This window comes from Heterocephalus glaber, unplaced genomic scaffold, assembly GCF_053883595.1.
Source record: "Heterocephalus glaber isolate CG9 unplaced genomic scaffold, H.glaber_assembly_v1.0 deba00001761, whole genome shotgun sequence".
Taxonomy (NCBI): Eukaryota; Metazoa; Chordata; class Mammalia; order Rodentia; family Bathyergidae; genus Heterocephalus; species Heterocephalus glaber.
Window position 1 is genome coordinate 4,139,654 of NW_028258458.1, and position 20,382 is coordinate 4,160,035.

General features: G+C 47.2%; 2 protein-coding genes across 4 annotated transcripts in view; both read left to right on the forward strand.

The window, feature by feature from the left end:
- Positions 1–8,792, forward strand: part of LOC106007638 (zinc finger protein 433-like) — a 28,340-nt gene extending 19,548 nt beyond the window's left edge. Inside the window, exon 7 of the mRNA XM_013068696.3 lies at positions 8,665–8,792. The gene's annotated coding sequence lies outside the window, so the exon portion shown is untranslated. The remainder of the gene's footprint in view (positions 1–8,664) is intronic.
- LOC101726653 (zinc finger protein 627-like) lies at positions 23–15,256 on the forward strand. Of its 3 annotated transcripts, XM_013068685.3 has the most exons (5): positions 206–763; positions 8,665–8,791; positions 9,020–9,080; positions 9,927–10,369; positions 10,572–15,256. In XM_013068685.3, exons 1-5 carry the CDS (start codon positions 761–763, stop codon positions 10,844–10,846), a joined length of 909 nt encoding a protein of 302 aa, XP_012924139.1. In that variant the 5' UTR covers positions 206–760; the 3' UTR covers positions 10,847–15,256. The 3 variants fall into 3 exon arrangements, with proteins under 3 accessions (XP_012924138.1, XP_012924139.1, XP_012924137.1); XM_013068684.3 differs by having other exon boundaries at positions 23–763; positions 10,104–15,256; XM_013068683.3 differs by having other exon boundaries at positions 209–763; positions 9,927–15,256.
- Positions 15,257–20,382: the final 5,126 nt, after the last annotated feature.

Genomic DNA, 20,382 nt, shown 5'->3' on the forward strand with positions numbered 1-20,382 from the left:
GGAACGTAGCACAGTCCCGGGACTGCCTTATGAGCAAGATCAGAGCATGGCAGCCCGAGCACTGGCTTCACTCAGGAGATGGGCTGCCCGGGTTTCACGGGCGGAACTTGACCAGTGTACAGGAAGTGGGGTGTGAAGTATGATTCCGTAGGCTCCGTCATCAGCAGGTTCACGTTCGACAGGTTCACGTTCGACAGCTTCAGATCAACCACAGTCTGAAAATACTAAATGGGAAATTTCTTAAAGTTTTCAGTCGCGGGCAGTTGTGATTAGCGTTATGAAACGTGCCGTTCTCTGTCCTCCACGTCATTTCGTCGCCCCCTATTGTAGCTGTATGACGTCACTTCTGGACTCGAGGGTCGGTAGCCTGTAATCAACCACATCCGCATGACTTTTGTCAGTGTGCTAGCACTGGGTCCTTAGGTATTCTTAATCCCATCGGGCTTAGTTGATTAAACTGTCCTACAGGGCGGTGGTGGTGCTGGGCTGCAGTCTGTCACGTCGTTCTCCCGGGCCGGGTGTGCGGCCGCATCCTTTGTGACTCAATGGTAGAGTGGAGGTCTGGTCTCTGGCCAATCAGCAGTGCGGTACTAATTTCCCAATCAAGAGCACCGTTGTATGGCGTGCGCGTCGCCGCAAACATCGCGAGATTTTCTTGCCGCCGCCGCCATAGGGAAGAACTGTGTGGGCCGCGATCCTTGCTGTACACAGCGCCGGACGCGGAGTCCGCGGGGAGGCCCGAGAACCACGGGATCCAGGGATGGTGAGTGCCTCCGGCGCCGGGACCCGCCTGTCCCTGCCCGCGTCACAGCACTGCCCGGGAGACGGGAGGGTCGGGAGCGCGGCTCCGCTCTCCGCAGGGCAGAGCTGCTGTCCTGGCGAGAAAGCTTCAGTACGGTTTCCTTGTGCTTCCCAGGCTGGCCTCGAGTTCGGAATCCTGCCCCTCGGCTTCCTGCGTCGCTGAGACGCCGAGCCCGGCCTCTCTGGTCTGCGTCTGTGCCTCTGGGCCGAAGGGTCTGGGCCCGGGGGCCCGGGGGCCCGGGGGCCAGGAGGCCAGGGAGGCGGGAGCCGGGAGCCGGGCGGGGCCTTTGGCTGTCAGCGCCGGAGGTGGGGACCTGCAGAGTCGGGAAGGTCGCGCGCCCGTGCCAGCTCCCCGAGTGGACGTGATCGTTAGTGCTAGAAAGACCTAGCCAGGCCCATCAGAGCACTCCATTGATGCGTTCTGAGGCCCAATCCTGCCCTTTCTGTCCTTCCTTTCTGCCCTTTTTTTTTTTTTTTTTTTTCCTTTCTTGAGTCAGGGTCTCATTCTGTTGCCCACGCTGGGCTTGAAATTAGGATCCTCCTGCCTCAGCTTCCCTGAGCACTGGGATGACAGGCACGTACTGCCTGTCCTGGCTGAGATTCCCTTTTGAGAACATGACAGGCTGATGTGTCCTCAGCTCGCCCTTCTGTTGTCTCCTGGACCCACGTTTCAGGCATGTGTGACAGTGGTGATTCTAGATCTCCACAGTGGCTGTCTCTTGTCTGGCCTTGGGTCCTAGAGGACAGTAGGGGTAGAGGGATGGGGCTTTTTAGGGATCTACCTGATGGACTCCTGTTGTGCCCGTCATCCAAACAGGCACCCCTTTAGGATAAGACTTTCCTACTTAGGTAGAAAAGGGTTCCGTTCCTTGGGCATATTCAACCACCATTCAATAATTAGATGCTGGTATTGAGAGGACAGGTGGAAATGATTCCTGGGCCCTGGATTCTCTGACTCGTGAATGGAGACAAACAGTCCCAGAAGACAAGGAAAACACCCATTTGAGGTGGTGTCAGAATCGAAAAACACCCTTCACTTTGGGGACACAGGAGGCACAGCCCAGTATGCGTAGGAGGATGGGCTGATGTCTTGAAGAGAAAGGTGACCTCACGTGGCACTTAAAACTTGATTCAGACGTGTTTGGCTTCCAGTTCTGTGCTGATTGTCCCTGAATCTGTTGTCCTGTAAAACCATGTTTGACTTCAGATTTTCAGAATAGCTAGAAAGATAAGGTGAACTACAGTCAAACGAGCCAGTAACAAGTACATTTCAGGGAAAAATATTAAACATCTAGCTTTGTATTTTCTTTGTTAACATTTTAAATTTTATTCTTGGGTATGGTGGCCTACACCAATAATCTCAGTTACTGGGGGTGGGAGGTGAGTCAGGTGAATTGCAGGTTTGAGCCCAGCCTGAGCAACATTGAGAGACTCAATCTCAAAATTCAAAAAATGAAAAGGGCTGGGGTAGAGCTCAGTGCTCCCTAGGTTCAATCCTAGGTCAAAAACAATTTTATTTACATATTGTAATTTTTACTTCTCTTCTTTGTAGTGTATACAGTACATTTCTCTGTTCTTTTTTGGAGGGTTAAGGTGAGCTCACCTGGAATTCTAAGGCTTTGTCTTCAGAGTTCTACTGGGGTAAGAATCTCAGAGAAATAGGCATGGTTGTTGTAGGGAAATAAGTACATTTCCACAGGTCAGTATGTAAACAGACTAGTGAATTACAAACACTTTTCAAAATATCAAAATCTCACTATGTAGTTCCATCTGGCCTTGAACTCACTGTGTGGCCCAGGCTGGCCCCGAACTCGTGGCAATCTTCCTGCCTCAGCCTCCCTAGTGCTGGGATTACAAGGGTGTGCCACCACGCCTGGCCAGAATCTTTTTTTGGTGCCTGCTTTTCAGAGGCAACCCCCAAAAGTGTTCAAATATAATTATTTGCTAAGTAATTTTTATCATAAGAATTCAATGATACCTTTATTGTCTGAACTTGTGCTTTTCTTGTCAAGCAATGAAACATATGCCTAATTGTCCTCCTCTTGCATATACATACATAAACACTGAATCTCAGTGGTCTTGCTGGAATATTTGAGCACTGATATTTTCTCTTTTAAAATAACTGAGCAGTCTCTTCTGAGGACAGAGGACCCCTGCCTGTGACTTCAAGGTAGGGTTGATGAGCCTGCAAGGGCCGTCACAGGAGGCCTGTGTTTCCACCTGTGCGTCTGCTCTTTGGGTGTCCCTGGCTGCTCACAGGGGACCAAAACAGCTCTTGCTGCGAAGACACTGAAAAGCTGGGTCCACTTGCCACCGTGGGTTGGTGTGGCTGGGGAGGAGAGTTTACCTGTCTGAGCTTGTAGCTGTCATTCTGGGGCTAGTCTAGACATGGTTGCTTAAGAATGAATGACTGGGAAGCCAACCTGGTGGGGCGCCCTTTTAATCCCAGCACTTGGAGGCTGAAGCAGGAGGATTGCTGCAAGTTTGAGGCCAGCCTGAACTACACAGCGAGACCCTGTCTCAAAAATAACTAACTAAATAAGTAAATAAGAATGCCTGTTCAATTAGGACCTGACTATTTGAAAGGAGTATTACATTAGAGAGAAGCTTGAACTCAGGTCCGTAAGCATCACCCTGGTTAGGCAGAAAGTGGCTTTTCTCTCACAAGGAGGAGCAGGCAGGAGTAGAAAGGAGGTGGGAGAGGAGGGGCTGTGGAGGGTGGCAAGGTCCGCCCCGGGTGCAGAGTAGGTTTTCCGAGGACGGCTTGTTCTTGGGGCGACAGTAAAGTGGGGGTGTTGTGCTACATGAGGCTGAGGATGGGTTAAAGACCGCAGGACTGCAGGAGAAAAACCTGAAGAGTGTGCTTAATACATGTTTTATTAGGGCAAACGATTCGGCTAATTTATAGCGGAAGTTGGAATTTGTAAAGTGAGCGCTGGCCTCTGCTGGTCGGGAGGCAGGCCCTGTCTGGGGTGGTCTGCGTGGAGTGGGGACGTGCTCCTGCGCACTGGGCGTTTCTCCAGACCGAAGCCGCTGTGCCGCCTGTGTACACTGCTGGGTTGCTAAATCCAGCTACATAACTAATAGATGCATCCCCATATGTATCATTTTTTTTTCTGTGAGAACACTTGTACTACCCTAGTCCCGAAGTAGTTTTTCAGAGTACAATAGAAACCTCTCAAAATTTTGGTTCTTTTCAACAGTATCTTTTCAACTCTCTCCATTTCACTTTTTGTTTGTTTTGCAGAGTTGGTCTTCTTTTCTCTGTATTCTTTTTCACTCTGTCCTTCTATCAGTGTGTACAGATAGCGAATGCTTGAATGGATTGTGTTGGTCAGCTTTCCTATTGCTGGGACAGAATGCCTGGCAACACGGCGGAAGGAAGGAAGGAATGGTTTGTCTGTCTCCAGGTTTCAGAGGTCTCAGTCATGCAGAAGCATGGTGACGCGGGCCATGGTGGAGCAACAGCCGTGGGAAGCAGCAGGAAGGACAGGGCTGGGTTCCGGTCCCAAGGCCAGGGCCCATGACCATCCAGACACCCTGCAGTGTGCAGGACAGCCTGCAGAGTGTGCTGAGTCCGGTGAGATTGACAGTCGTGCTCAGCAGCCATTGGTTATGGATGTACTTGAAGAAGTACTGTACCATGCCTGTGTTTTCTACTTTTCTTTAAGTTGTGAGTTTTTAAGCTTTCATCTTTTTCTATCTTCTCACTTTAATTGGGCATTTTATATGATTCTGTTTTTACTCCATGATTAGGCGTGCTTGTTTCCTAAAATCCTATTAGTGATTTCCCAATGTTAGAACAACCCACTTGCTGTGAACATAAATCATGCTTAGTCTAACGGTGTACTGTTCCCGGACATTGGCAGGACTGTAGAAATGTTCCCACCTTCTCTTCCCGTACCATGTACAGTTGCTGTCCTTGAGTTCTCCATCTGGTACATTGTCGATACCATTGGTTTACACAAATGCTTGTCTGTTCATGAAGATGGAAAGAATACTTGTCTTTCCATTTTCTTTTCATCAAAGTTCCTTACTTACCTATTTGCTTCTTTCTACAGTTGTTACCTGGCAAGTATCCAGGAGACACATTCTCTGATTGTTAATGTTCTCTTTCCCTTCTTCAGGCTGTGTAACGTAACTGGCTTGTCTTCATGTTGTTTTGGGTTTCTTTTTTATTATTACTATTGAGACAGGGTCTTGCCATATATCTTCTTCGTGTTAGTTGATTCTGTGTTCCGCTTTCTGGGCTCTGCCCTGGAAATCCTGTAGTGATGGTCTTCTTTAAGCTGTACTCTGTACCTGAGTAATTGCTCTATGACCTTTTGCAGTAATTTCTAATTCTTTGTGTATTCTGTAGATAGACCTTCTTTTCCTGGTCTCGCTTTGTTCTTTCCCCATGGTTGCCTCTTCCTCTTTGAGCATAGGTAGGAAAGTTCCTTAAAAGACTGTGTCTTTTCCAAGTTCCATGTCTGAGGGTTCTCAGAAATTGTTTCTCTCAATTCGTTTTTCCAACGATGAGCTACGTTTTCCTGTTTCTGTGTATTTGTGGTGGTTTGTAATTATTCAGGTGACATTTGAGTGGTTACTCAGGTGACTTTGGAAATGAGCTGCAAAGATGAGAGAGGTTGAAATTGAGATTTTCAGTTGGTTAGGCTTTTGAGAAATACTTTTTTTTCTTTTCCCAGACAGAATATATAGTAAAAGAAGAATTTTTAAAATGCCCCCTTCTCTCTCCCCTGCTGTCAGAAGCAGCAGTTTTTGTCTGACCATCACAACAGGGCCTCCTGGAGGTTTTGCGTCTCAAAATTGTCTTCTCTGAGCCTTCAGCAGTTCACCAGGGACGCTTCAGATTTTCCTGCCTACAGGTTTCTGTTGCAGTAAGCTGTGCTACTCTGTGTCTGCCTCTTTGTTTCTCCAGTTTGTTGAAATCGGATTACATCTTGCCCTTAGTTGTCTGGATCCAGAAGAGTTTCTGGATTACAACTTTTTTGCTTTCTTCTAGGGAGAAAGCACTGCCCCGTGTCCTTCTGTGCTGTAGAGAGAAGTTGAAATGTGTGACTGTTCCTTGACGCTTGGTGACAGTGCTTTGCCCTCGGTACTCCTTTACCTTCCTGACACACAGCCAGAGAAGGTTCGCAGAAGCCTGGAAGGAGATGAGATCCTCTAGAGCTGTCTGAGGGAGGAGCGTACCTTTCCCCCTGTCTGAATGCACTTGCTTCCTGCTCAGGGGCCTGCCCACCTCATCAGGCCTCGCCTTCAGGAGCAGTAACCCTGTGCGAATGCTCTCGGTTTTCGGTCCTTGCCCTCCTCAGTGTCGGTGTCTGTCCTTAGCAGATCCACACCTCTGCAGGGAGCAGCCCCAGTGGCAGTGGAGCAGGATGTGTGGCCGCTGGCCAGCTCCCATGTCGGCTGCGCTGGCTCCAGCTTGCTGACCTGCCCTCCTCCCGTGGGCCACGCTCGCAGTCCCCTTCTTCTGGTGTCTGGGGATCTGCCACTCCGCTTGTCACTTGCCAGGTCTTTGAATACCGCTCACACTGCCAAGTTACAAGCAGACAGCGTATAGTACTGATGTTAGCATCAGTTCTTCCCACTGTAACCTCTAAATTATTAATGATGAAGTTGATTTTCAAAAGTAAATAATAAAGTTTCTGATCAAATTTTTAAATTATTATAAGTATTTTTGACACCCTCATCAAGATTCATAACAGGGCCTTGGTGCCCAGCCTGGGTCACCCGTATCCTGCTTTGTTGTAGACCACACCTTGATTCCTTGGCTGCCTTTCCTGTCTTCTCCACACGTGGCACTTTGCTTAGCAGTGTCCTTGGCCACACCCCAGCGCTCAGTAAGTGAGTGTTAAAGGGAGTGGAAAGAAACCCTGCCTGTCCTCCTTTCCCTCAGGGTGTTTTGCACCCACTGCTGTGGGATGTGGGCCAGCCTGTGCCTTCCTCCAGTGCAGTACATGCTGGGTGCCACCTTTTTCAAGGGTACTTTTTAGAGCAGTTACAAACAGTGCTTCTGTCCCAGGTGAAAATGCACAGTGCATTCTCTGGACATTGTGAAGAATGACTGGTGTGTACCTTGTAGTAAAGTTCAAAGTACGGGAACTGACACTGGACCACATCAGTTTGATCTTCAGGCATCACTGCTTGCTTGCTTTCTGTGGTCCTCAACACTTTCATTTACCTATCTGGGTAATTTCCTCTGTGAGGGCCGCGGATATTGTTTGAAATATGGTGTTTTCTCTTGAGTTAGATTTATTTTGATAATTTTCCAATCATGTTTTTATTTGTTCTACTCCACATTCTAATCCTTTTATAATGGATGTGTTCCAGGTACTTTTCTTCAACTTCTGTTTTTTACCTCCTTAGTTTTCCTAGATTTAAATTTCTTAAGGATTATTCTCTGTGTGAAGAAACTGTGTCTTCAGACCCAGAATTTATTTAATGGTGGCTTCTCAAAGTGTTCAGGTTTTGTCTTTCCTGTTTCAGTATGATGTGCTGATTGTCAGTGCATTGTGGATGTACAGAGCGCGTTCCAAGTCAGCGCCTGCTTGTCCCTGCGTCACGCATGAGGAGGCTGTGATTTCCAGCACTGTTTGTGGATCTGTTTTCTGGTCACGCGTGGAGTCATTGAACACCTTTTCCCTTTCCCGGTCTGTGTGAGCCTTGCTGGTGATAGCATAGGCCCTGGGCTGGAGATGTAGCTCAGTGGTGGGACCCTTGCCTCACGTGCCCATGGCCTTGAGTTCAAGCCCAAGTTCTGCAAAGAGAGACAAATAATGTAGTGTCCTGAAGAGCACAGTCTCAAATTTCCTATTAGAAGCATGACTCTTATTTTTCCAGGCTTCTCAGCATTTTTCAACTTTTGTTATATCTAGTAGATTTGGTAGAGTGCTTATTTGCTAGTGAAAGGTATAAAGTTCCGGATCTTTGTAAGAGCCGACAGCTTGGTGCCACTGCCTTCCTAACCATGTTTCATCCTTCCTCTTGCCTCAGCGTCCTTTGACATCCCGAATAAAAACTGAGGCTTTTGCATTAGCGTAATGAATTCCCTTTCATGATTCATATGTAATATTTAAGTTGTTCTGTAAAAACACAGGTACAGGGATCTGAATGTCTCTCGGTGCAATCACAGGATGCACTTGATTTCCTGAGTAACCAGAGATGATGAGAAGTTACACATAGTATCCGTCACCACTGCCCAGTGTAGTTGGGAGCCTGTTGACTCCCTGTGATGAATTTATCAGAAAATTGCTGATGTTCACAAAGACAAAGGGAGTTAAACATGCAGCACATTGTCGTGCTCTGGGAGCCTCAGATGGCCTTTGGCGGTAAATTCAGTGAGGTCCATCACAGTAGTACTTCTCAGATAACAGCAATGATCAGACTTTAACAACAACAAAAAATCAGACTTTGTTTTCAGCCGTTTCCAATTTTAGCAGTCTGGACTGCTGGTGTTAGCCTCTTGTGTACAGTAAGTAGCAGAACTTTGCTTTTTGGGGGTTTTGTTTTTTGGTACCAGGGATCGAACTCGGGACCTTGCACTTGCGAGGCAGGTGGCACCACCACTGAGCTAAATCCCTGGCCCTGTAGCGAACTTTGTTAGGAGGAATGCCACAGACCCTGTGTCCTGTGGGAAACTAATGTGACCCAGCAGTTAGGTGGGCGTTTCCCTTCTGTTCCCTTCCAAGTAGTTCTGATCTAGCCGCACAGTTTCTCTGTGAGAGAGGAAAGTAAGAGTGACAAACAGGAGTGAAGTATTCGGAGAGCACAGCACTGTACGAGCTCGTGACGAGGAGTCTACATCTCCGGTGCTGTGTGTCTCACCCTTTCTCCTTTAATACATGTGGGATGATTTAGGAGTCGGTGACCTTTGAGGATGTGGCTGTGAACTTCACCCTGGAAGAGTGGGCTTTGCTGGATCCTTCACAAAAGAGGCTCTACAGAGATGTGATACAGGAAACCTTCTGGAACCTGGCTGCTATAGGTATGGTGACTTCACTCCTTCCCTTAGTCAAGGAGGAAGTGTTCTCTGCTAATTAATGATGCTCCATGAATCAGAACATGAAAAGGGAGCATTTTGGTGAACGTACTGTGATATTGGCACTATACTTTACCATCCACCTAGTTAGAATATTATTTTCTATGATGTTGATGTTTCTGAGATTATTCATGTATATTCATTCACAATTACTTCCCTGGCTCTACCTTTTAGGAAAAAATTGGGAGGACCAGAACATTGAAGATGAATATGAAAATTCCAGGAGAAATCTAAGGTAATTTGCACTCATAAGAGAAATCAAAGTCCCTTAAGAACCATGGAGTGACTGGAAATATAGAAAGCAAGCAAATGATACCATTGAGATTCACATTCTTATAATCTCAAAAAAATTTCTCTAAAAATGGTGTACAGGTTTTCATCCATAATTGGAAAATCCAAAACTCAAAGCATTCCAGAATTGGAGACATCTGAAGTACCACCAGGGGCCTGAAGTGACACTTTCGGGTGGTGCATTATTCACAGGCATTGTTTCCATGCTCAGAATTATTCAAAATGTTGTCTGAAATTATCTTCAGGGCTTGGGTATAAAATGTATATGAACAAAGTGCACTTTGTGCTTAGACCCAGTTGAAAATATCCCATTATATATACACAAATATGTCAATAATCTAAAAGGGTTTGGGTCCCAAGCCTTTTACATGAAGACTATTCAAGTGCATGTAAACATGATATAGGCATTCAGACTGCAAAACAGTTAACTTGAGGGCTGGAGATGTAGCTCAGTGGCACCGCACCTGCCTCACAAGTGCAAGGTCCTGAGTTTGATCCCCGGTACCAAAAAAAAAAAAAGAACTTGGAAATGGTATAGAGACCCTGTATCAGTGGCAGCAAACCTATGGTGTGCATAAGGCAGCAGGCTGTCTGTATCACTGAAGCCTCTGAAAGGTTCGCCATTACTGCCCTATATGAATACCTTGTATTGCTCATAGCTGCCCTTGAGCTGTCTTGCAGACCACTCACTCCATTCATCTTCAAAAGTTCTTATTGGGATAAACCACCATTTCTCCTGGTAAATCATTAATAAACACACCCTTAGTAATGTGCTTCTTGTTTTTTACAGAAGTCAAGTGGTAGAGAGTTTCTGTGAATATAAAGAAAGTAGTCAATGTGGGGAAATCTTCAGCCCGCTTCCAGATCCTATTGTGAACATGAAAACTTTTCCTGGAGTAAAACTAGGTGAAACCCATGTTTGTGGAAATGACCTTATTGTTCCTTCATTCCTAAATTTGTCCTTCAGGGAGGACACTGAGCAGGAACCATATGTGTATGAGGAGTATGGAGAGATGTTGCATAAATGTGAGGAACATGGGAACGCCTTCCATTTTCCCCAGTGGTTTCATATGTATGAAAGGACTCCAGCTGGAGAAAAACCCTTTGAAAGTGAACCGTGTGATAACTTTAGGTGTCTCAGTCCTCTTCAGAACCATGAAAAGATTCTCTTTGGAGAGAAACAGCATGAATATAAGCAATGTGGGACACTCTTCAGAAGTCACAGTTATGTAGGTAAGCAATGTAGGAACACCTTCATGAGTCTTGGGCACAAGCAGAGACCCACAGTAGCCCACACTGGAGATAGACCCTATAAGTTTCAGGTGCCTTGCAAGGCCTTTGATGGTTCCGGGTCGTTTCTCATATATGAAAGAAATCACACTAGAGAGAAACACTATGAATGTAACCAATGTGGGAAAACTTTCACTTTTTCTAGTTCTTTTCGAAGACATGTACGAACTCACAGTGGAGAGAAACCCTACATATGTAAGCTATGTGACAAGGCCTTCAGTTGTTCCAGGTCTCTTCAAAGACATGAAGAAGCTCACAATGGAAAGAAACGTTATGTTTGTAAGCAATGTGGGAAAACCTTTAGTTCTACTAGTTACATTCGAATACATGAAAAATCTCACACTGGAGAAAAACCTTATGTATGTAAGCAGTGTGGGAAACCCTACCACATTCCAAGATCTCTCAGAAAACATGAAATAACTCATACTGGAGAGAAACCCTTTGTATGTGGGCAATGTGGGAAAGCCTTCCATTGGTCCAATTACCTTCGAGTGCATGAAAGAGTTCACACTGGAGAGAAACCCTATATATGCAAGTATTGTGGGAAAGCTTTTAGTTCTTCCAGTTATATTAAAATACACGAAAGAACTCACACTGGAGAGAAACCCTATGTATGTAAGCTGTGTGGGAAATCCTATTGTGATTCCCGTTCCCTCAGAAGACATGAAAGAAGTCACACTAGGAAGAAATCTTCCATACGAAAGGTGGGAAGGCCTCCAATCAGTACAGTTCCCTTCACAAACGTGAAAGAACTGGCACTAGAGGGTAACCCTAAATACAGAAAAGGAGAAAGCCTCATTGACACTGGACCTTTCTAGGAACATGGGAATGCACAGTGGAGAGAACCATGTTTGTAGTGTGTGGGAATGTGGCTAGTCCTTTGCTTCCACACTGATACAAAGCTACAGAATATGGGAGAGATTACCCGAATAGAAGAGATACGCAGAAGTCTTCAGATGGCCCCCATGTAAAAGGTACCCTGGGTTAAAAATCTGTGAGTATGATAAACCCATGAAATTTGCTAGTTGTAAAAAATAGTTTCAGAGTCTTGTGAAGAGTGCTCTTGTATGTAGTGGAATTTTGTAAATGAGATTAATATAATGAGGTTGATGCAAATTAATTTGTGTACAGTGCTCCAAGAAATATATCACCTGAAGGAATTGTACTAAAAGTTATATATGTATTATGTTTATTAGTGGCTCATTCTTAAGGTAGACCTCTGGACTATGTATTTATAAGTTTTTAAGATTATTTTCTGAGACAGGCTCTTGCTGTTTCTCAGGCTAGCCTCAAACTGGCAATCCACCTGCATCAGCATCCATAACTACATAATTACATAATGAAATTTACAGACGTGCTCCTTTTTTAAAAAATCTAATTGTTCTCAGAAGTAAACATTGAAGTGACATAGTAACAAGTTTTGTTTAAGCAATACGGTATGACTTTAATGGGCAGTGTTCTTAGGCTTAAGTTTTATGTCATTTTTTGGAATAATTTTGTGGTTAATGGCCTATTGAAACATGAATTGTTAAATTGTTGTGTTTTTCCTACTGGCCTAATGTGGCTGAATCTGAACTCTGAGTGTGTGGGTGTGGGTGTGCGTGTATGCATGCATATACTCCAACTTTGTATTTTATAAATAGCCTTTTTAGGTGATTTAATATTTTTTGCTTTTGATGTATATTTTTTTCAAGCAAGGTTTCTGTACATATTTTTTAGAGTTCATTTGTTTCAAACATCCTGTAGATTAACAATGTTACCTTGTTCATTTACTGAGAAGATATCTATCAATATCACATTGCAGTATTGCATTAGAGCAAGGTTATAAGTTTATCATATTTTTCACTTGCTGTTGAAAAGTACCACTTGCTTATAAACTATAGGTGTTTCTTTCTCCGTAGAAATTTTACTTTTCATGTTTATATTCTTATAACTTGTATTTTGATTGTAGTTTTTTCACTCATCATACCAAAAAGTACAGTGTGCTGGTATGACTGATATACCTTGCCAGAGTACACGAGAGTTATGCTTTTGGTCACTTATGGGGTAAAGTCCTAGCATAATAAATCTCTCCAGACACCATAACTGCCTGTGTGGTTTATCAGTGAGAGAACACTCTCCATATTTGCTAGGATTTGCATTTGTTTTAGAGGAATTGATTGCTATTCAGTTCAATAAGGCATCTCCCACTAGGACACAGTAGGGTGGTCACATTATTGACTAGAGGGAATTTTACTCATTTGTGTGTTCTGTCAACTTTAGATAAACACACTACTGTTTCGTACTGTTTTTTCTTCATCCGTATTTTTATGTAACTGAGGAGTATTGTCTGATCTTCAGGGTATGTGATATGTCTTTATGAGACTTGATTGTGTTGTGAATGGGAGGCCTGCTCCAGTTTTCCTTACCTGTTTCAGGCCTTTATGATGTTACCATCTAAACTAGGAAGTATTTCCTAAAGAATATCCAGCTCTCAAAGGTACAGAGGCTTTTCAGCCTGGGATGGGGTTACATTTTCATAAACTCATTGTGATGTCAAGATTTGAAGATACAGAACGCACCTTTCCCACTGAACCCTGGGCCTGAGCCAGCCCAGCTTTGCAAAGGAGGCTTAGATCAGTGAGATTTACCCACAGTGGGCACAGTCATCTACTGCAGGGTCTTCTCAATGCAATGCTGCCTGTGTGATTTTACACTCCTGAGCACGCAGCAAACCAGAACAGCTCACTGTTTCCACCCAGCCACATAAGAAAGCATATACTGAGCCAGGCATAGTGGCATATACTGGTAATCACAGCACTCGGGAGGCTGAAACAGGAGGATCGCTGTGAGTTCAAGGCCAGCCTGAACTACACAGTGAGACCCTGTCTCAACACCTCCCATCCCAAAAAAGACAAAGTCAGAGATGGCAGCTGACAGTATATTCATGGTGGGGTGTATTTCTCTGTCCTGTGTGGAAGTCCATGTGTGAGTGAGGATGTCGTCACTGGTCATTTTTCACATACCCAGTTCCCTGACCCCCGTGTGGGTCAGCAGCTGCTGTGTGTCAGGGTAGGCACTGCAGCTAGTCCTGCCTGGTGGGGCTGACATCACAATTCGTTCTAATGCACGGGTAGAAGACCATCATCTGTAGTGACAGCATTTTAGTACATCTGACACATTACCTGCATTTGGCACACGAGACTCTGGAACTTGAGATTCCTCAGTTCTTTGGGACACACGTGTCTTAGGTGAATCTGGTTGACATCACTGGAGGATTTCAACTCCGTGTTACATGCAGCCGTATCACTGAGTTGCAGGTCCTTCAGGACATCCTGAGAAGGGTGGTTCTGAACAGCTCTAGCCTAGCATGGCCTTTTCCCATCCACACAAATCCACAGCAGTTTCCCACTTGATGCTCCAAAGGAAGTCTTGATGCTTTCAGGTCATGTATCCAAGTAATTATTGAGGTGACTAGCAGATCGAACTTATTTTGAGTTGTACCCAAATTTAGTGGAAAAAGAGGCTGTATTTGACATCTCAGGTGGAATATTTTTGCTGTCTGTATGACGTCAGCTGGGCCATTGTATTTCAGTGGCCCAACAGAGCCCTGCTCTTCTCTCCACTGGGGTTGCTTCCACGTGCTTAGACTTTATTACGTGTTACGGAAAATGGGGAGACATAACTGCTTTTTGTGTAATATTTTTTTAAGAAATTACTTTTCATCCTTTTCTTCCTTTATGATTTATGTTTCTTTTATTCTGTTTATATTACATGACCTGAGTATTGTTAGTAACACAAGTTGATCCTGTCTGTTTTATTCTCCCGAGTGTTTTATTCCTTCTTACAGAGAATGAAATGACCTGCAGGGAGCACAGACCTTTGAAAAATCACATAACTCACAGTGGCAAATCTCTTAATGTTAGCTCCTAGCATGTTAGCAGGCATCCTCAGCACTATTGCAAATGTCGACTGAGAAGCAACACAAGTATTATGTTTTTATGCAGTTTTTCAAAGGTGGCATTGAGTATATGTTAGTAGCATTCCTATCAGTATTAGATGACATTAGTATGAATATGATACATGGTTTTGTATGTAAAAATACTTCGTGATTTTATTGATATGAAAACTTATTTTTAGGCATGCATGTTTTATGTTGACCATTTCTCATAAAGCAAGGTCAAAAATGGAAATGAGAAATCCTGCTCAGTTAAATGAACTGAAGTTGAAAGGTGAGGCTTATTCAGGGTTCCACATGTAATTCATTCCTTCACTGTGAGACAGTTCATTTACAGGCCCACAAACTTTTGTTGTGCAGTACCTTGCAATCGGAAATGTTAACATAAGTTACCCTGTCTCTTCATGTAATGTCAAGGTAAGATGATGGGTAAAAAGTATTGGAAAAAAAGCTATTTATAAATAAATAAATAAATAAAAGATACTTATAGAATTTTGTGAATAGCACAGTCAGATTTAAACTCATTCTTGAGATTGACTGTAAGAAAGAAGCAGCTCAGAGGTAGGACGGGGAACACTGGCAGTGTTCCAGGAGTCAAGTGGTAAAGCAGTCTGAGTACGGCATATGTCACGGGCCCGTGCTGGTGAGGAGCCTGGCACCGGAAACAGAACAGCTTCAACGCTGAGGTGACCTGTGCTTGTTTGCCAAGGACTGACCTGATGCTGCTTGCTTTTCCTGAGTAATGTCTCTTACAGCCTGTCTTTTGAATATGTTTTCTGTATTTGTAGAAGAAATGTACGTGGGTATCGTTACATGTAAGCTGTATTAGTTGAAATCAACTTTAATTAAATAAATTTTGTAGAAAGACTGAATAAAATCCTGTTTCTAGGAAAGATCAAGTCTTGCATCCTGATTTGTCCCATTGTAGGGTTTAGCTGTGCTCATTCCTCAATCGGCCAGGAGTGAACGGAGTATTTTGAAAGGTGTAGAAAAATGCGTGTGCCAAAGGCAGTTCTATCACAGAATTGCTAAAATAGACTTTCTGTTACGACTGCTTGTTAAGCAGCTTTTTCTCTCTCACTTAGTTTGATTTTAGAATTGCAGTCATTTGCCACGTGGTGTTTGTAACATCCATTTTAGTTATGCAAATTCAAATCTTTCTCAGTATCCTCCTCTGCCATCCTAAAGTCAAGCCTCCCTGGTTTGTTCAGCTTTGCTAGTCGATAATCCAGTCCCAGCACAGGTAAACGCCCCTTTCATGAGCTTGCCTCTTTTTACTCTGCTTCCTACTGAGTTTTGTCCCCTATGGTTTTATACTTTGAGGCCCAGCTCTGCACCATGACCATCTGGAGGTGGCGCTGTAAGAGGTTCCTGGGGCTGTGTCTTACTCTCGCTGCTGCTGAGGCACAGTACCCAAATCCACAGCTCTTAAAGGAGGAAAGGTTTACGTCACCTCGGGTTTCAGCAGTTCTCTTCATGGTGGGCAGGCCCACAGTGGTACGATGGAATAGCGCGGCACGGAGAGAGCCAAGGAGGAAGCCAGAGAAGGCGACACCTGCCCCAGGTCTCATGCCCTGCGACCCACCCGGAGCAAGCAGGCCCCACCTTCTCAGCTCGCTCAGCCATGACCTCACTAGGGGGTGATCATGGTACCCCATGACCCAGTCCCCTTCCAGAAGCCCCACCTTGAGTGAGTGCATCAGCGTTTGGGGGGACCATGGAGATCTAAGCCCTGACGCCGGGGTGGGGTGGGGTGGGGTCCCCATGGTGTGATCATCCTCCTCTGGAGAGTGGAGAAGTCAAGGTCACTCTGCCTTGTGAGGACACAGCAAGATGTCTGCCATCTGCAAGCCGTGAAGACGGCCTTCACTGGGAGCCGGAGTGACAGCAGCGAGACGGCTTTCTGGGCTGCGGCAGCCTGTCTTCTGTGTGACCTGCCGTTGTGGGATTGTGCATTAAGTTGAGCAAAGACCCCGCCCGGTGCGGCCTCACTTCCTCTGCAGCAACCGTGCACTGTCTTCTGTGGTCATCGCATATAGGTCTCACTGACGAGGCTCCAAACCCTTTGCTGAAGTCCTGTGGACTAAAAGGTCTCGAGTTTATGCCTTCTTCATCAGTGGGCGCTGTTAGTTAAGTTAGCGTGTGCAAACGTAAGTACACACAGACATACACAGGGTGCTTTTGCCCATCCAGAGGTGGGTGAGGAATAGGGAGGAATCCAGCCACCAGCCTCCTGGGCTGACCTGAGGCCACTTCAAGGCGCTCCCGTCCCTTCACGCCTGCGCACTGCCGACTGGATTTAATGCCAGGCTCGCAAGGCCCAGTAACCGCGCCCTTCTCCCAGCCCGAGACAGCCGCCTCACCCCGCGCTTCTCTAGCGGATAGCCACAACGCCTTGTCACTGCAGCTTTTGTCCTCACAAAACAGGCATCTCAAACAGATTGTTTGCCGTCCAGCCTCGAGGGAGCTGCAGACCCAAGCTCAGGCCGCGGCCCAACCCACTCGCCGTGTGTGGTCTGGGTGCCCACGGCATGACCGCGCGTCGCGGCACCTGGGCGGCTCTGAGGACGCCCAGCCGGGCCTAGGCAGCTGAGTCCACTGAGGGGGCCTCAGAAAGTCTGGGGAGTGGACTCCCCCACAGCCCTGCCAGGCCCACGTCCCCGACCCAGCCCTGAGTGACAGAAGTGCGGCCTCAGCCCCGCCGCCCGCCAGGTCCTCCCGAGCGCCCGGCCCAGTCGGGGACGATCCACTGATCCACAGCTTCTCACATTCCCCAGAGCCAGGCCTGCTCTCGGAGCCAGAGGCCTCTTCCACTCCTTCCTCCTGAGAGCTGTCACATTTCAGACTCAGCTTCCCCAAGTCGACTCCCGACCTCAGAGAAGAAGAGGTGAGGGGAACGAGCCAGCCCTTGAGGGAACCAGGGGAGACCGGTGCTGCTAGCACCCCACGCATTTGGGATGAGGTACCTGGCTCTGTGGACAAAGTTCTCATTCTTTATCTCTGTTCAGTGCATTTCAGAGAAGAAAACGAAAACATGAGAACGATGGAATACGTCACTCAACACTTGCGGAAAATAGAGTTAGTGGCAGTGATGTTTCACAAAGGGGGAGAAGGAAGAAAAGTCTAAGAAGTAATTCAGACAGGCAGCCTGTTTTGCCCCAGTTCACAAGGAAACTAGAATGTAGAAGTTGAGCAAAGCCCCAGGTTTCCAGACCCTCTGGCTGCTGGACAGAACCCTGGAATGGGTCGCTCTGTGCTGTGGACAGAGGGACCCTGCACACTGAACTGCAGCAGTGTCCCATCCATGCTCCCACATGTAAACCCATGGCCTTAACTCACCAGAGGGGTGCTGTGGCTGCAGTAGCGTGGGGTGGTGACCTACAGACACCAACGCCAAGTCCCTGAGCCCTTCTCCGGGAGACAACCCGAGGGGTGACCCAGGAAGGCAGTATTCCTCGTGAACAGCAGTTGGAGATCAACCCCAGATGCTGGTGAACGCCCAGCCCACACACTCCAGAGACAACAGCAGAGTCACCAGATTCTCACCCTCAGGCAGATCCCTGCTTCCTGGGTCTCCAGCTCCTTGCTGTGAGTCTCCTGGAGCTGCTCCACACCACCGCAGAGGAGGACGCTGCCAGGGACCCACCCAGGGGCTTCGGGCCCTCGCTGTGCCCCTGAACGTGGCCTCAGTGGGGAGTCACTGGGCTTGGGGTGCTGTGTCCACCGGGTCCGTCCATCCGCTGCGCAACACCGTCCATGAGTGAGCAACAGTTCTCACTGCAAAGTCTCAGAACTCGGAAAAGTCCTCCTTCCCCTCTGTGTGCTGATGAACAAGGACAAGCCTAAGATGCTTTCAATGGGTTAAAAAAGTAGCAAGTAATTATTCCTTGAGAAGACAAGTGTGCCAGAAAACCCTCCATTCTGTGGGAGCAGACTTGCTTGGAAGCACCTAGGAACTCTCCTTTTTCATCTGCCTCTGGAGTTCCCAGGGCTCCCAGCTGTGACCTTGGGTCTGACATCCTCTGCCCTGTTGAAACTGACTGGAACCCAGCATCACCACTGCCCACCCATGTCTTTCTAGTCCACAGACGAGTTTGTAGGCATCCTAGCAGTAGGCTAACTCGCTCCAGCAGAATACTCATGAGGACACTCACGCCCCTCTGTTTAAGTTTTTAGCCTGAAATGGTTTTTCGGGAGAACTTGCAGCATTTTGGGTGAGAACTAAGGACACTGTCTTTGCTGCTGTTCTTCAGCACCTCTCATACCACCTGCTTATTGAGGGCACACGTGGAATCCTCCTGTCTTTCGGAATCACTGAGGTTACAAGACAGTGTGCAGGTTCTGTGGTAACTGGCAGAGGAAGACCCCGGGTAACCTCGGCTTCAGGGAGTGATCGAAGAGGCAGAAAGTGCTGGACGGCTAAAAGAGAAATTTTAAAAAGTGTAGTTTTTTGTGTGTTTGCAGCATATTTAGAATGTTGACTCAACACCTGAGCCTCTGGGTAGGGGCAGGAATATAAGTCAGTATGTCAAGTCAGGCATGGTGGCACAAGCCTGTCATTCCAAAATCCCAGGAGGCTGAGGCAGGGATGTCACAAGTTTGAGGAACAGCACCGGGTCTCCCCGGCTCCCCTCAAGGCCTGGCTTGTTCCCCACGTCCCTTCTTCTCTGAGGTCGGGAGTCGTCTCCGAGACTGGCTGAGGCTGGGGTCTGGGACCTGGGCCCGGCTGGGCTGTAGGGGAGGCCGCTCCCCGGACTTCCTGCGGTCCCTCAGTGGACTCAGCTGCCGCAACCCCCTGAGTGCTGCGACCCCATGGACTGCAGGAGAGGCCTCAGGGTGACCCGGCCCCTGGACGCGTGAGGAGACTGGGGCCTGGATCCTGGGCCTGAGGAACCTGCTGGAACTGGCTGCGGCTGGAAGGACCTGCCTGGGTTTTGGTGGCTGCTGTGGAATCTCCCACCCTCGCCTGGGTCCACTCTCTGCAGCGGGGAGGAGCTTCTCAGCCACCCGGTCCTCACTCGGTCCGCAGGGCCGCCTTGTGCTACTCACAGGGAGCAGGGAGGACGCGGGGTCCAGCAAGGTCATGGGAAACGGGGAAGTTGGGTCCCGATGCAGAAAGGACCCAGCCTCTGCCTGTGCTGGTCTCCACTTCTCTGTGCCCTGGATGAGGGGATCCAGTCGAGACACACACAATACCCAGAAGAATCGGTAAAGGTGATTGTGAAGTCGATATGGGAGAATTGTGCCTTCAAGGAGAGGGTAGGCTGGGCCACTGCTGTCTGCAGCCAGTGAGATTCTGGATCCTCTTTCTGCACCCCCAGGGCACCTGCAGGGTTAAGGGAACTGGGGTGATTATGATGCTTGTTAAGATTTTACTTGGAAATTATTTTGGAAGTGCAAAGTGACTTCCTATCCTTTCTAGATGGTCAGTGTTTCCTCAGGGGCTTTACTTATGTGAGAAATTGAGGGATGGAATTTAAGAAAGATTGGATCCTAATCTAAACCAGTGCCCAGCCAGGGCAGGAGGGTCTGCATGGAACGTTTCCTTCCTGGTGTCGCTGGGCGGCAGGCTGTGGCACCCAGACGTGCTCATGCCTTTGCTGGAAGTGGACGGCCAGGTGGCCAGGCTTCAGAAAGGACCCTGTACATTGTGCCACCTGCAGATGTCACCGTGGTCTGTGGGATCCCTAGGGGTCCGAGATCTAACAAGTGATTACAAACATATTAGACACTGCCGTCCGCTTCTTTACTTAGGTGGGAAAGTGTACTGTTTCACTGTTGCCCCTGCTTGTCCCCCAGGCCTGTTAGAGTCTAACTACCTGCCTAACATTCCCCCTGAAGAGTTGGGGCCCACTCACCTGGCGCCACAATGGTGCATACCTGTAATCCTAGCACTCAGGAGGCTGAAGCAGGAGGATCCCACAAGTGTATGGCCAACCTGGGCTACATAGTGAGTTCAAGGCCAGGTAGACTACATAGCAAGACCCTGTCCCAAAAAAAAAATTGAAACCCTAAAATC